This window comes from Amblyomma mixtum, chromosome 7, assembly GCF_055824585.1.
Source record: "Amblyomma mixtum isolate Tamu chromosome 7, ASM5582458v1, whole genome shotgun sequence".
NCBI classification, from domain to species: domain Eukaryota; kingdom Metazoa; phylum Arthropoda; class Arachnida; order Ixodida; family Ixodidae; genus Amblyomma; species Amblyomma mixtum.
The window spans coordinates 139,868,141-139,884,445 of NC_143018.1; the positions used below are offsets into that span (position 1 = coordinate 139,868,141).

A 16,305-nucleotide genomic window follows, 5' to 3' on the forward strand; every position below is an offset into this window, starting at 1 on the left:
GACGCGTGCAAGCATGGTTAGCATTTCGCTTTATGACATTTAAAGTAACTAGCCAAATTTCGTCATCGCCTTAGTTATTGCTTAAATAGCAATGAATAAATAGATGTTTTCTTCTAGGCTCTCGCAAGGCATTTGGCATCGCTGTGCGTAATTTATTTTTTGTTAAAATTGTGATCCTTAGGTATCCACGATGAAATTCTCGGCTGAATAAGAGATTGCCTGGGCCAGCGTTGAACAGGCTCTGAAGTATGTGCATTCTTGGTCAAAAGTATAGAGCCCATGGGGTCTGCTTCGGATCCCTGCAGCGCGGCGCCTCTCGCATATTCAAGGACACTAATCACACGAAGGCGGAAAAAATTTTACGTCCTCAATGCTCCCAAGCATAGGGCTGTCACATGTGCTTGACAGCCCAGCTTCACGGCTTGAAAGCAAACCTCTCGGGCTGTACATTTCTGACAAAGACTTTACATTGAGCGGCACTGCACCTGATGGCAGGGGAGTTTAAAGCTCTTCAATGGAGCTTCTCTTATTTCTTGTGCTGAGTTTTCCATTAGCAAAAGACCTTTACACGACTACGGGCAGAGAACAGTGATCAATATTGTAAAGTTAAATGCTTTGCAATTTTTACCTCGTGCTATCAAAGTTCAGAAACTCACGGCTGTAATGTACGTTGAGTTCTATGAGCAGCGTATCAAGCGCATCGCCGCGATAGGCTGTTTCGCATCCTTTATAGACAGTGTAGCGTGGATGAAGCAAGACCTTCTTGCACAGTCTTGCAACCTGGTAGATTTACTAGCCCCAGTGCGCCTTGCGCCTGGTTTGATGCCCAAGAGTTACCGAAGACACTTTGAAAATTCTAAAGTGTGCTTGGCGAAAGCCTTGTGGTCAACCCACTGTATTCGCATGCGCATTCGCTCCTTGTTCTTCTGGCGTTTGGTGTTGGGAGAATATGGCGTCCGTTGCCGCTTCCCCGAACCGCGTGGCGTGGAATCACTGGGCCGCTTCGGAGCCATGCGCCTCACTCGCTCGACTGCAACGAGACGTCTGGCGAAGGAGCGGCGGTGCAGCTGCCACCGACGACGCGCGCGCGCTCGTTCTACCACTACTGTGTGACGTCACGATTGCTATGCACAGCTGCGCCCCCCACTGCCCACTGGTTGCTAAGCAGGGGAGGAGGTTGCGCCGCTGCGCGGAGGAGAGGCCACAGTTGGCACGATTCCAGCGCACGGACGGACGCGACCGCGAGCATGAGCCATTAAAAGCTTTCGCCTTAGTAAGCAGAGCCAGGCGGTAACAGAATATGTAGTGGCGTGTCTCTGTTGCTGCGACCATAGTTCCAGAGCCGACAATGTAGAGCTCATAAAATTCCTTATGTCGGCGCGAAAGTGATATCAGGCTGATATAAGAACGCACATATTGCATAAGTGCCATTGCCCTGTACCCACCTCGACCACTTTGCCGTGGATGTCGCCACTGTAGTTGGCACACGGCTTGAGGAAACCGTGTTGTTCTCCTTCTCGCGGCTTGTACCAGCGGCCGTACATTGCGACGGAGACGAAGTACGCGATGTTCTTGGTGTTTTCAAACACCTTCTGGACGCCGTCGTGCGCTTGCTCCTGCAAAGAGTCACTCCAGTGGCAGATCCTCCCGTAGCACAGGGAATGCGGAGACACAATGGAGACGTCTGCGACTTCATGACACCTCGATCTGATTTTCGTTCTTACTAAAAATTGATTCTACTTTTATGTATTCTTATTGTCGTGTTGATGCTTGTACGGCAAAAAAAGTCCATTTGTCGTTGAAAAAATTAAATGAAAATATTTTCAACACAATATATTACCTTGTTACAAAATAAGAAAATAAAAGACGACGTGGTCACTCTGAAAATCAATGTATTGCTGCGCAGCCTGAGACATTCGTGCCAAAAAACCTTCTTTAGACAACGCAGTTCTTTTCTGAAAATGACCAGTGAAGGCCACACATGTATTTAAATTTCCTCTTACGTTTTGAAAATTTCCGTTTTAGGTGAAAGCATCGTCGATATCATTAGAGCGTGCATGCCCATCAGTACAGACTGAATTTGTGCTCAGTGTCCTTTTAATGCCACCGCCACGGAGGGCGAACACTGGCGGCTACGGAACTTCGTTAAGTTTCCCTCCTTTTAGAAATTTTTTCACAGGGAAAGACGAAAGAGTTTTTTTTGTTCCTGACGCCAATACTTACGATGCCGAAGTGTATTCAAATGAGGGTAACTGCATATTTCAGTAGAGGGCTGAACAAGGCCTTGTAGTGTCTGTTTTGAGCCCTCAGTTTGAATTTACGTCGGCTCTATTACCTAGACAAGGTTTCAAGGAGGTGATGTAACCAGCAGCGATAGATACAACCTTAGTGTTAAGATCAAGGTGTCGGGGTCGTTTGTACTACAAAACTAGAAGAACAGAGCTAGGAACAAGACGAAGGGCAAGGATAAACACAGCCTCAGCCACAGCAGCTGTGTGTCTTTCCCATCATCCTCTATCTTATTCCTAGCGTAGTTATTTCAGGTATAAAGTACAGAACGCCGCCGATGCGGACATCTGCGGGAGGCGTGCACATCAACCGCTTCCTTCAAACTGCTGAATTGTGCTTTATTAAAAGTTCTTCCAGGCACAATTCTGAGACATTCCAGCGGCTAAAAAAGACACGGACGAAGGTAGACGAGACAGGACGAACGCCGGTTCCTACCTTCCTCCGTGTCTTTTTTAGCCGCTAGAATATCTCAGCAAGCAACTAGCCCACCTTTCTACGCTTTCAGGCACGCACGGTGCACGGAGTTCGTAATATGGCCTAGTGGTTTTCAGCCTATAATTTCAAAATTTCACACTGCAACCAGGTGTGAAACACTGTAATCCAGCCAGGCTATAACTGAGTACTGCGCTTGATTCAAGGCCAGTAGAAAAGGTCAGGGTACTTACCAAATTGTGGTAGTAAGTCGCCGGGGATTGCATATATGTTGGTGGAAGAATTTTGCAGCCAGCCAGCTCTCTGTCTGAAGCAGCAAAATGGCCTAGGGATATTACCCCGTCGGGCTTGAATGTGTCCCTGAAAAGGTGACAAAGAACCCAAAATGAACGTCAATTATTTTTTCTTAATTTTAGTATATTGTCTTTTGTACAGATTGTATCATTATAGGCTTCTTCAGAGTCGTATAGGCCTTTATTTGATACATTGAGAACATATCACTTGCACGCGGGACAGCCAACAATTCGAACATGTTTCAAGCATAAAATGCAGTTAGGTCTTGTTGTCGACGCGGCTCGGGGGAGCTTTTCGCCAGAAGCGAAGCGAACTGAAGAAAGAACACGGCGGTTAGCACAAGCGATCTTAGGCGCAACTTTCTGTCGCCTGGTGCCTGTGTTCTGCAATACCGCTGGCGCAGCGCATGGATCAGTGACTCCAGGCGCGCATCAGCAACGGCGCCATTCATACCGGGAGACTGTCCTGGCCAGCTCCGCTTCTGCTGAGCAGCGCCGGATAAATACCGACGCCTTGAAGCGGATAGCCCTCCAAGGACTGTTCTTTGCCCTTTCAGGGCAACCCCCTAAGGGTTGCCTCGTGCCCCGTAAGGGGAGGCAGGGTTTGCTCCCTCTGCATTGCTCGGCAATAAATGTTTCCACCACCACCGCGGCACGAATGAGCCAACATTCTGTCCTGGAGCCCAAGTGCCCTACGCGCAGTCCTCGTGACGTGTGATCGAAGCGAGATCTTTCTGCTAGAGACGTGCGTGTTTCGTAGTCCGAGCGCTCACTGTCATGCCTAGCGCTCGTGCGCAGCTATGGCGCCATCCTTCGGCGAGGCGCGCATCCCGCTGTAAGCATAGAGGGCGGTGGAAGGCAGGGATCCAGGACGCGCCACTGTGTCGGCCGAATAGTTGCGTTTGTCCCAAAGCAGACCTTTCCATGCAGCAAGGGTCAGTCTCTATAACGTGTAGCGCCGGTATGGCAAAGCGTGAAGCTTGCGTCTACTCTCGACCACGAGACGCAGTGAATTTTAAGCACGAAAAGTGATACAAATGATAAGGTAGCATATGCATGCACCACAGCTTAAGAATAAAATTCAAAGGGATGCGGAGAGCCATAAAAAAAATTGGCTGCGGTTTGACCGTAACTACATTATCCGTAATCATCCGTAACCATATTGACAGGTTTATTCGTTGTTCTTTCACTATGGCGCCTATTATTTCAGTGTTTTTACAGAAAAAAAAAAGTGCAGTGTCTTCAAGATATACATGGTCTGTTCTGAAAGTAGTAGGACTGATTTTTTTTAATAAAATTTATTCAAGAGAATAGCACAAACGATTTGAATTTTTCGAAGTAGCATCCTTCTGCACCTACACGCTGCTGCCAATGAGTTTTCCAGTTTTCGTACGCCTCCAGGGACGCCTGGACCGGAGTGCTGTTTAGCTCCCTCGTCACAGCCTGTTGAACCGCCTCTACCGATGCGTGATGTTTCCCCTTGAGCGTCGATTTTATTCTCGGGAATAGAAAAATGTCTGGCGGGGCCAAGTCGGGGCTCTAGGGGGCCTGAGGCAGCGTTGCCGCCTCGTGCTGGGCAAAAAATGAGGGTCCTCATTCACATGATGAAGAAGATCCTGGCAGATCACTTTCCGGTTCACCTTTTGCTCCTCTGACAACACTCCGGCGCCAACTTCGCGCACACTGTCCTCATTGCTAAGTTTTCTGTCACGATCTCAAAAACTTGAGTTTGAGGAAAGCTCAAGTCATCAGCAATCATTCTGATACTCATCCTACAATCACTGTTCAGCAAACGTATCACTCGCTACACATTTTCGTTGCTCTTGCTGGTCGAAGGGCGTCCGGAGTGGTCGTCGTCTTCCAATCTTTCCTGACCTTCTCGGAACCGCTTGTTCCACTCAAAAAACACCTGATCTACCCATCGCAGCGTCACCGTAGGCCTCCTTAATCATGTCGCGAGTCTCTTTGCCCGTTTTACCAAGATTTACACAAAATTTGATCGCGTATCGCTGATCCAGTAAACGCTCCGTGATTCTGCGTGACGAGACGTTTCGACAGGGGTTCACAGTACAAGAGACCTGCTCTCTTCAAGGGCCGACAGCCGACTGCTGATTTTCCCCAGCATTCCCAATATCCTGCTTCAACGATCCTGCACGCGCAGACCGCCTCTTGTCCGCCCGTTCGCCCAGGAAAAAACCAGTCCTACTACTTTCAGAACAGACCCTGTATGATGGTTTTAGATGCCCGCGTAACTGAGTGTAACTCATTAGCGTAAATTGAAAATAAAATTGGCCTTAAAATTGAAACTTCAGGTACTCCCGTTGAAAGTAAGGTGTGAGGATGCAAATTCTTTTATACAAACTTAATGTTGGAGGTTCTGTAAATAGCTAGTGAGAAATGAGAGAGCCCTTCCTCTAAACCAGCACAGCTTTAATTTTTCGACAAAATTGGATGCGTTTTGCTATCAAAAGCCCTCTTAACGTGCAAAAATATAACTACTGCTATATTACCGTTGTGTAATGAAGAGCAAATAGACTGCGTTAAATCTGTTATCGCTGTCGCCGTTCACATTTGACTTCTGAAACGATCTGTGAACTCGTAATTACATTATATTCATGCAAAAAATTTCATAGCCGTAGAGTAGCGAACCACGACGGCCGCGCCTGTTACCGCCAGGGCAGACCACTGACGACTCGCCGACGAAGACGAAGCGCCAGTGAAAGACGAAGAGCCGCCGCGCTGGTCGAGATTGCTTCGGCTGAACTGGCCATCATCTGCGCTGCCCACCGTTCTGCTCGCCCATTTTGTGTCGCTCGCCGTGAACTCCGTCCCCGTGCTACTTGAGCGGAAACCCCCTTTCATTTGGTGGAGTTGCGGGGTTTGAACCCAGTACCTCTCGCGGAAAGACCAGGAGCAGCGGAAGGACACGTGGCTTGCGTCCCTCATAGACGCCGTGTCTTCATCCCAAAACGTTGCGCCTTCTAGAACTTTACGGAGTCAAGCTCCGCACTTTGCCCTCCGGGACGGCCTTCTATACCGCCGCAACTACATGCCTCAAGGTCGGCGGTGGCTTCTTCTGATTCCCCGCGATTTACGATATGAAATTTGCGCCCCTTACCACGCTGACCCTCAGTGTGCGCACACTGGTGTGCTGAAGAAATTCAGCAGAATTTCACAGCGTTACTATTTGCGTGGCATGTACGCCTATGTTCAAAAATACGCCCGTTGTTGCATCGCCTGTCAGCGCCGGAAAACATCCTCTCCCCGTGTGGCCGGCCCCTTACAACCTCTCCCTTGCCCGGCACGTCCTTTAGATCGCGTTGGCGTCGACCTTTACGGCCCGCTTCCATGTACGGTCTCTGGGAACCACTGGATTATCGTCGGCGTCGACCACCTTACCCGGTATGCCGAGATAGCCGCCCTTCCTGCTGCTACTAGCCGTGAAGTTGCCATGTTCCTGCTGCACCATTTTGTCCTTCGCCACGGCGCGCCGCGCGAGCTGCTCAGTGACAGAGGCTGCGCCTTCCTTTCTTACGTCGTTGAAGCTCTGCTCGCCGAATGTCGCATCATACATCGGACCACCACTGCCTACCATCCTCAAACTAACGGGCTGACCGAGCGCTTCAACCGTACTCTCGGTGACATGTTCACGATGTACGTCGCGGAAGATCAAACCAACTGGGACGCTGTCCTCCCTTTCGTGACATAGGCGTACAACACCGCCACGCAGTCAACCACCGGCTTTACACCATTCTTCCTTCTGTAGGGGTGTGAGCCGTCGTCCACGATGGACACCATCTTGCCTTATACTCCCGATGCCTGCGAGTGGACGCCCCTCTCCGAAGTCGCAAAGCATGCAGAGGAATGCCGCCAGCTGGCGCGATCTTTTACCTCCGAATCCCAAGGCCGCGAAAAGCATCGCCACGATAACGTTAGCAGGCCACATGTTTTTCCGGTTAGATCCCTAGTTTGGCTCTCGGTACCAGGCACACCACCAGGACTGTCGTCAAAATTTCGACCGGAATACCACGGGCCTTATTGCGTTGTCCAGCAAACGTCGCCGGTCAACTACATCGGGGAGCCGCTCAACCCTTCTTCGGACTTGCGCCATCGCGGCCGCGAAACCGTTCACGTCAGCCGCCTGAAGACATGCTACGACCCACTCCTCTTGCCCTCGCCATAAGTCGCCAAGGTGGCTCCTCTTCGTTCCCGAGGGAATTGTAGCCAACCACGACGGCCGCGCCTGTTACCGCTAGGGCAGATCACTGACGACTCGCCGACGAAGACGAAGCGCGAGGACAACAACAACAACGAAGAGCCGCCGCGCTGCACGAGATCGGTTCGGGTGAACTGGCCATCTTCTGCGCTGCCCGCCGTTCTGCTCGCCCATTTTGTGCCTCTCGCCGTGAACTCCGTCCCCGTGTTACTTTTGCGGAAACCCCCTTTCAGTAGTGATATAACTTTGATTTGTCTTGTCAAGCGGATAATGAGTGGAAAGAGAAATAGACAAGCTTGACAACGATACAGCGGTGCTCTTCTATCTGCCAAAGTTTGTAGCAATTAAGAAACAACAGATGTTTGAAACAGCTTGAGGGGAATTCTTGGAAGCACGAAAGGCAGAAATGGCTTCACACATTTGTAGAACGTAAACGCTTTATACCGGCTACAGAAATTGTGTGCATGCCAAGCTTTTTCTCCGTGACTTCAACTTTGTTTCCTCAGTGGCCTACTCTGTTCAGCACCATTGGTCCAACTGCCATCAAAAGTAACTCCTTTGTGATAACCTACGCTCCTGGAAAGCATTCACATACTCTGGGTTCGCTATTCTTCGGCAAGCCTGGCTCCCATGCAACTGCTTTTCGCAGCTATTTAGCCGCGGTCCTACAATAGCAAACGTGGGAACGGCACCCCAAAAACTACAGCGCAGAACTAGGCACCCCATATCTTGTTCCAGTGCCAGTAGCACACGTCCCTACTAGGATGTGGCACAAGTATCGCGTACCGCTCACCTGAACAGGTAAGGGAGCCATTCGGTCCATCCTGAGCCGTTTATTCCGACGCTGACGACCGTGTAGATGGGCCTGTATGAACTGCGCTTGTCAGCCATCATGGTGGATACGGCCTGCGGCACCCATTACCCTCAATGAAATTCCGCAGCTCGTAGAAGTAAGGTTGTCATACAAGACAATGTCTAAGGCTGAATGCGCATTGGGGCTCGAGAATGGGGGTGTTTGCTTACAAGAAGAGTATGTTCGGAAACCTGCTGTTTGTGAATGACCCGTCGCTAAGTAGTACATGTGATTTTCACGGAAAAGACGCTACACTAAGGCGGCACCGCGAACTACTCCAAGAAGCGTCGGAATGAGCGGAAGAGCGCCGTTTGCTCAGTTGCCACTGTGGTCCGCCACGGTTTTACTGTAAAAAATAACCTTATGAGCGTTGTTGCTTAAATGTTTACACCCTAGGAACACCGGAAGTTGTAAGCGTTCTTGCGCGAGTTTTCTGTACTGACAGAGCACGGGAACAAAAGGCTTCCACGCTGCACTTGAACGCTCGGAGACCCATGAAACAAATTTTTCTCCGGGCACCCAGCGCATATTTTTAAACCGAACATTTTCTTGAACAAGAAAGATTAAGTAAATTTCCGGCTGCATTTTTTATGAAGCATTCTGGAGCGGACATTACTAGCGGGCACATTTTAAGCGCAACTGTCCCTATATACCTGCGGTCCGTATTGCGGCATATGGGCATGATGGTGAGGTGTTTTGCTATCTAGGAAAAGAGGGGGAAAGGGGATTCTATTAAGGCGGAAGCCTTTAATGTCTCATCGTTGTAAGCAGCAGTTGTCGACAGAAAATGTCACGCTTTTCAATTGGTGGAAACGGTCGTGACGTCACAGTGCGCGAATTTCAAACCGGGCCAATTGTACTTTGGCTAGTAACCATGCAACCAATTGAAGGGATCGTATAGTGATGCTCCAAGTAAGTGGGACTGAGCTTAGTTAATTGCTTAATTACCCAATTAGCCTAACTAGCTTTACTAGTCAGGCCATATAAATAAATAAAACCGATTAAGAAATTGGTCGAGCTCAGGAATCGAACCCCGGTCTTCGGCGTGAGAGACGAGCATGCTACCCACTCCGCCATGCCAGCTTTTTTTTTTTATTTATTGCCTGACTTCACACACACACAAATACACAAATACACACATACAAATACACAAATACAAATACAGTACACAAATACACTTACAGAGCGCAATGAGCAATAAATAACAACACTATCCGCCCGGGGGTGCGTGGCTTCGTCATATTAAAACTCCTTAAGCGTCACCAAAGGCTCGACTCTTTCGAGCCACTCGGGAGCTTCAGGAGCAAGTTTCTGAACTTCAATATACTTATGCATGCACTCCCGAAAATAGATCCGCGCTGGCCGTGCATCAGGATCGCAATGATATCCTGCCATTCTGGAGCGCCAAATACAATGGAGGCCCATTAGCATAATGAGGTCGAATGGTGTCCCATCCTCACTCTCTACAGGCAAGTACCGGATACCATGAGCGTCGAGCGGAAATTCCTTTTTTAAAGTCCGTTGCAAGATGTCCCAAAAGTATACCCCCTCCCAACAGTGCAAAAAAACGTGGTCTATTGTTTCTGGTTGTTTACAAATTAAACAATGTGATCCCCAAGGTAGAAATAACTGCTCCCTTTCCAAGAATTCCTTTACTGGTAGTGTTCCGGTATGTAATTTAAAGAAAAAAGTTTTTGCACTTGGCGGCACCTGCATCGCCTTCACACGCTTAAGTACGTCGCGTCCCTGGCCTCCATTGTATAAGGCCCTGTACATAGGTTGTGGAAGAACTACATCGCACAAATCTTTATACAACTTTTTCCTGCTAACAGAAGATAAATATTCATACGAAAATCGAACCGACAGGAATCGAACACTCGCGACAACCTCTCTAAAGTAACCAAAAATACGTCCCGAGAAACTTTCGGTTGTGACAACAAAGTCCGGCAGTGCATTTCCGAGCCTTAATTGGCACACAGTGCGCAAAAACGGATCGCTTACATCGCGCACAAAACAAAATCTGCTTACAATCTGCCGCAGAAATAAGTGTCCCAGACTCAGGCCGCCATCCTTCACCCGCCTAAACAAATTGGTCCGGCTGCAGCGTTCCCAGTCCGCAGCCCACACAAAAACGGCAAAGATCCGGTGCAGTCTCTGTACGTTCATCCTTGCACAATGCAACACTTGCATCACATACCACAGCCTAGACATAAAAAACAGATTGCACACTGTGGCCCTTGCGAAAATTGAAAGGTGTCGCCCTTTCCACCTTTCCACCTTTTCACGCGTGGCTTGCGTCTGTGCTTTCCAGTACGAATCGCTATCGCGATAACCGTCCAGTGGGACGCCTAAGTACTTTACTGGGGTCGTCACCCAGGACACGTTTGCAAAATTACCGGGCTTCGTTGGCCATTCACTGTGCCAAAGCCCCAGGGACTTTGACCAATTCACTTTACTACCGGTGATCGTGGTGAATTCTTTTACGCATGCCACGGCCTCGGTTATACCTTCCCGGTTCACTGTGAACACCGCGACATCATCCGCATAAGCCAGCAGCTTAACTTCTGCTGCCTGTAGCTGGAATCCTCGAATTTTTTCACTTTCTATGATATTCAAACACAACGCTTCAATGTAAATGCAGAATAGAAGAGGGCTGAGGGGACAACCCTGGCGCACCGAACGCTGCAGGCTAATGGGGGCCCCCAAACTCTTATTTACAATTAATCTTGTCGTGCAGCTCCGGTACGCCAAGGCCACTCCCTCGCAAATAATGGACCCTAAATTCACATGGTCGAGTATGCAGAACAAGATATCGTGCGAAACACAATCGAATGCCTTCTCAAGATCTAGCTGAAGGATGGCTACACAGCTATTTGTGTAATCACAACATTCCAGCACACACCTCGCTTTATGAATATTGGAAACAATAGAGCGTCCCTTGATCCCACACGTCTGGTGGGGACCGACTATATCCTGAATTACTGACTGTAGTCTACGGGCTAAAATCTTCATGAAAACTTTATAATCCACGTTTGTGAGGGCGATAGGACGATATGCTGTGACCTGCTTTAACTTTTCTGCGTCATCAGATTTAGGGATTAGCACTGTATGTGATTTACCATAAGACGGGGGCAATTCATTTTCTTTGTAGGCTTCGTTAAAAACTGCTGTCAGTACTGGCACTATTTCGTGTTTATATGCTTTGTAAAAAGCGGCGCTTAACCCATCAGGTCCAGGAGATTTTCCCAGGTTCAAATTTTCTATCGCTTGCTCGACCTCTGACGCAGTTATCGACAGCTCCAGCCTTTCTTTCTGTTTGTCATCTAATCGCGGCAAAGCGCCAAGAAACTTTTCCTTGAATGCGCTCACATCCACTTCTTGCTTTGCAAACAGCGTCTGATAATATTCAAGAAATGCCTGCTGGATATGCCCGCTTTCTCCAGATAACGCCCCGCCCCATTCAATCTGTTCAATGTGGTTTCGTTGAGCATGCGTTTTTTCCATTCCTAGCGCTCGTTTTGAAGGTGTCTCCCCATCAGCTATATCTTGCGCCCTAGCCCGCACCAGTGCGCCACGATAGCGTTCTTCTTCAAAGAGTTCAATCTTATTTTTTATTTTCCTAATGTCATCCATCCATTTTCCAGGCTCTTCGCTTTCTCTTTCGAGAAGTCTAGCTAGTAAAGATCTTAAATTGTCCTCCTCACGCTTCTCCTCTTGTCGTATGCAGCTTGACCTTTCGATTGCTGCTATTTTTATTTGTTGTTTGCAAAGTTCCCACTGCTGCCATACTTTCAGTTCCCCGCTCGGCTTTAATTTACTGATTTCTTCGTTGACTTTCCTGCTAAAGCTGTCGTCTGTAATGAGCTTATTATTTAATTTCCACATCTCCCAAGAAAACTGATTTCCTCGTTTCTTTGTCCCTATCCCACACTGCACTAAACAATGATCCGAAAATGATACCGGTACTACATTGTAGCTACTGCATTTTGAAATAACGTTCGGTGACACATAAATGCGATCTAGCCGTGCATGGCTTGACCGTTGAAAATGGGTGAGTCTCACACAACGCTCGCCCTCTAAACACTCGGCCACATCATCGAGGTTGCACGTGTCTATAATTTCTGAGAGTACTTCAGTGCTTCTGTCCCTAAATGCCGTTGCACTGGTTTTGTCACAGCCTCTCAGGACGCAATTGAAGTCGCCCATTACGATCAGGCATTTCTCACAACTGAAGTGCTTTTGTACGCGTTGAAAAAACGCTGTTCTCTCATCCACCGCATTTGGGGCGTACACACAAATGATGCGCCAATATGTTTTGTCGTACAGGAGGTCAACCAAAACAAATCGACCCGAAGGACACGCCGTATATGCCTGAACCTCAAGTCCCGGTAAATTCTTTACAAAGATGACACAACCCGCAGACGTTCCTACAGCGTGGGCAACAACTGCAAAAAACCTAGACGTGAAACGTCTCACCATGTCCCCGGTCTGCTCTTCCCCGTCAATTTTCGTTTCCTGCACTGCCAGGACGTCAATGTCGTGCTCAGTTAAAAGGCGGTACACCTGGCTCTGCTTCTTCTTACTTGCCAGTCCCCTGACATTAAGTGTACCGACTTTCATGGGGAACGCATGAGCCATTTTAATGCAGAAGAAAGAGGCCGGGGATATGGTGCTTACCCTTCACGTCTAGCGCTTGGCTAGACGACATCATTGACACCGGAGCCATCCGGTGCTGGTGCCAGGCCTGGCAGCGGGGGCGGCTTGTCAAGGGCTCTCCTCTCCGTCGACACATTTGATCGTAGCCGGATGGACGACCGCCGTCCTTGGGTCGTTTTTGCCGGCGGCTCTTCGACGCTGGGGGCCTCCGCCTTGGCGTCTTCGGTTCCAGTCTGGGCGTGTGGCCGCTTCGCTGGGGCAGGGACGCCGGGCGTGCGGGCGCCGCTCTGGTCAAGGTTCTCCTCGGTCAGAGACGCTGGCTCGGTTTCTTGGAACGCTGGCACGCTTACTTCACCGCTCGACGCCTTCGTCTCCTTTCTAGTAGGTTCTGTCCCTTCAGGCTTGCGTCCGGCATCGCTGCTGGAGGGTCCCGAAGAGCCCGTCAATCCTGCTTGCGTTTCGGGTTCCTCTATGCCTTTCGCTGATTCTTCAGCCTCGACTACATCCATCAGGAGTTCCGCAGAGTCGTCTTTCGACGCCCCGCCCGTAGCCACCGCGTAAGTGCGGACACACTCATTATCCGCGTGGCCGTACCGCCGGCATTTCGTACAGCGGGGAACCTTGCATTCACGCCGCACGTGGCCTGTACCATGGCAGCGCAAGCACTGCATTGGACGCCCAGGCGCTACGACAAGAGCCAACTCTCCGGCGACACGTACCTGGTGTGGCAGGTCATCCACTTTCAAGCCGGGCTTCAACTTCAGTAGGACCGTTCTTGTCGTTGAGCTCTTGTCATTGACGCCTTGTATCCGCCACCGCTCACGCGTAACGTCGGTCACTTTGCCAAACGCCGCGAATGCCGTCCTGATGTCGTCGTCGGCCACACCGTGAAGCATCCAGTGTAGCCGCAGCTTTACCTGCTGGTCTTCCGGGTCGATAATGAGGCAGCGGCGTTTCTTAACTTGCAGCTCGTTGAAGGCGAGCAACTTCTTTGCTGCCTCCGTGTTCCGCAGGGTAACCGCCCACACGTGGTTGATTTGGTACGCCCCCAACGCGACCACATCGGGGAGCATACCGGTCTCGGCCAGGGCGTCCCGGAAATCCTCGACCCGGAACGGCCTCGCTCGCACGTCGCCGTGAAGAAAAACGGTGTTGAAAACAACACGTCCTGTTGGCAGTGTCGGCAAAATAATCTGGTAATCCTTATCACCGCAGTCATCGATCCTGTTTCCGCGGCCGTCAAAGGCCGCTATCGCTGCTCCGCTGGAGCCCATGACCCTGCGATCCGTTCAGCTCGGCTGCCGGAAGCTGCCGCCATGCCAGCTCGATGGTTTGGAATGAACAAAGGCGCGTCTAGTGAATACGGTGTCTTCACTCACTCTCATCCTCCTCCATTCCCTTCCCGCGAGGTTTAGGTGTCCACCGACAAATGAGAGACAGATACATTTCCTTTCCTCAAAAACCAATTTACTGACGAGCGAGGCGTAGAACCGAATGGCCGATGGCGTTCTATGGACTCCTCGGCAGCGTTGCAAGACGCTGTCGCGTTCCACTCTTAGGGGCATCAGTGACCACACTTTAGGTCAAAAAAGTGCCCCCCTGAATTTTGTGAGACAGTTACTGCGTAATTTCCTTTCCTCAAATACAATTTTCATTTTCTTCATTACGGCCCCTCTTTCTCTTTCTTCTTTCACTCCCACTTCCTTCCTCTGCGGTGCGGTTCAGGTGTCCACCCAGATGACAGAGAATTATTGCGCCATTTCCTTTCCTCAAAAAGCGTTGCGTTCAAAGGGCAAGGCATCGCGCTGAACGGGTGGTGTTCCGTGGACTCCCTGGCAGCGCTACAAGGCGCTGCCGCGTTCCACTCCTAAATGCGAAGCTTAAGCTTCATTAATTAGCAGTTAACTAGTATTCAGGCATTAATCAGTAATTAACCATTAATTAGTGATCTGTCACCACATAGTAATTAGTACTCAATTATATGTGACGCCCCTGGTGCCACAGAAGCACTGAAAGTGGTGCGGAAAACGCTTTCGCCTCTACGCACTTTAGACAGTTAAAGTGCCCCCTGAATTTTTCATTGATCCTTTGTCCATTTCATTTGCCCAATGCACTCGCTGTCACTTGAATCGGCCAGGCAGAAGGGGGAGGGGAAGGGTTAAGATAAAATTCAACCGGATGAAAAGATTTTTCTTATAGTGGACTCACATTCGGTGCATGCCTGCTACATGTATTTACTGAAAGCATACACGATGAGAGCAAGGCGAAGTTAGCGCCCCAAGAACCCAGTGCGCATACCTACCGCTCCTATTTCATGCCAGCAGTCTGCAAGCACCACAGCAATTTTTCTTCTCTCCTTTCTTTCTTTTCCACCTTCAAGGAAGAGTGACTTTGGCTTACAGGAGGTCAGCACCATCGAGAAACAAGCACCAGTATGTAGCGAAATTTTAAAACAATGGCTTCTCTACCTATGGCTAACCGCGGGACCAGTCTTTCGCAATATTCGCATATTGGATTATTTGAGTCTCATCAAGTGGTGAATAACCGGGAGGCGGCCGGCCGGCTTCGCAAAATCATACAGTGCGTAACGGAAACTTCACTTGGGGCGTGTTTTGTTTTGTTCACGTCATTTTTCGATCCTCACGCTACACTTGTGCAGGCCGCAACGTAGAATTACAGCGCACTGAGTTTGGACGCAAAACGCTCAGTGCACCACTGCACTCAATTTAATCGTAACTTTGTGCAGTGCGGAGATAATTGCAGATGTATTGGGGCCTTCGGTAAGCCTAATAGATGTGAAACGAGAATGACTGTTGCGGTCAGATTTCTCATAGATACAGTTCCCAGCGAGATACGGGGCATGATTGCTCCGAGCTCCCCTAGTAGTAGTTTACGCAGAGCTGCCTTGGGCAGTCTGTGTCCTGGTCTGCTCCGCGTCCAGCGATATGGACGAAATAAATTACTCACTGCACCACGCGTCGGGTGCCCTGCTACCTTCCTTTCTTTCTTTTTATTTCTTTCTTTCTTCTTTTCTTTCCTTCTTTTTTATTTGAGACAATTTACTACAAATTGACTCAGGAGGCAATAGCAAAAGGCCCGGATGGGGCCTGACTAGGCTAGCCCCCCTGACAGCATAGGCAGCATAAGTGTGCATATGATTATACATCATACACAGACCCAAGTATAACACATCAATACAGAATACAGGAAGATACACACCGTCTTATGTTACACTCTAATCTCTCTGTAGAAATCAAAAGAAAATAACTTATTTGAACTGTAATAATACTAAAACAATCTCTTACCCAGCGCATCAGTAAAATATGTTTCACTAAACATAAATTGATAATGTGAAATGCAGTCCAGTGTACATAAGTAATGGAATATATCCTATAGTGCACGATGGTAGTACAACATAATACAGATTAATAGCACCAAGACACCTTCCTGCCAGAATTCAACCGAGATGTGGTATAAGCCCAGCAGTCACTCTATTGTAGCAACCCGCACTCGTGCATGGTCTCTCGCACCGGGTTCGATGACTGCGTTTCAGAATTTCGAGAGCG

At 49.2% G+C, this 16,305-nt stretch overlaps 2 protein-coding genes across 2 annotated transcripts in view; both read right to left on the reverse strand.

Annotated features, from left to right (window-relative positions):
- Positions 1–8,124, reverse strand: part of LOC149337706 (uncharacterized) — a 35,965-nt gene extending 27,841 nt beyond the window's left edge. Inside the window, exons 1-3 of the mRNA XM_089554499.1 lie at positions 8,024–8,124; positions 2,955–3,081; positions 1,446–1,616 (exon numbers count right to left, since the gene is read on the reverse strand). Of these exons, the coding sequence (XP_089410625.1) occupies positions 1,446–1,616; positions 2,955–3,081; positions 8,024–8,124 (399 nt within the window). The remainder of the gene's footprint in view (positions 1–1,445; positions 1,617–2,954; positions 3,082–8,023) is intronic.
- Positions 8,125–11,508: 3,384 nt separating this feature from the next.
- Positions 11,509–14,042, reverse strand: LOC149337707 (uncharacterized). The gene is made up of 2 exons (XM_089554932.1): positions 12,761–14,042; positions 11,509–12,677 (listed from the first exon to the last, which is right to left on the reverse strand). Exon 1 carries the CDS (start codon positions 14,011–14,013, stop codon positions 12,781–12,783), a length of 1,233 nt encoding a protein of 410 aa, XP_089411058.1. The 5' UTR covers positions 14,014–14,042; the 3' UTR covers positions 11,509–12,677; positions 12,761–12,780.
- Between the last annotated feature and the right edge of the window lie 2,263 nt (positions 14,043–16,305).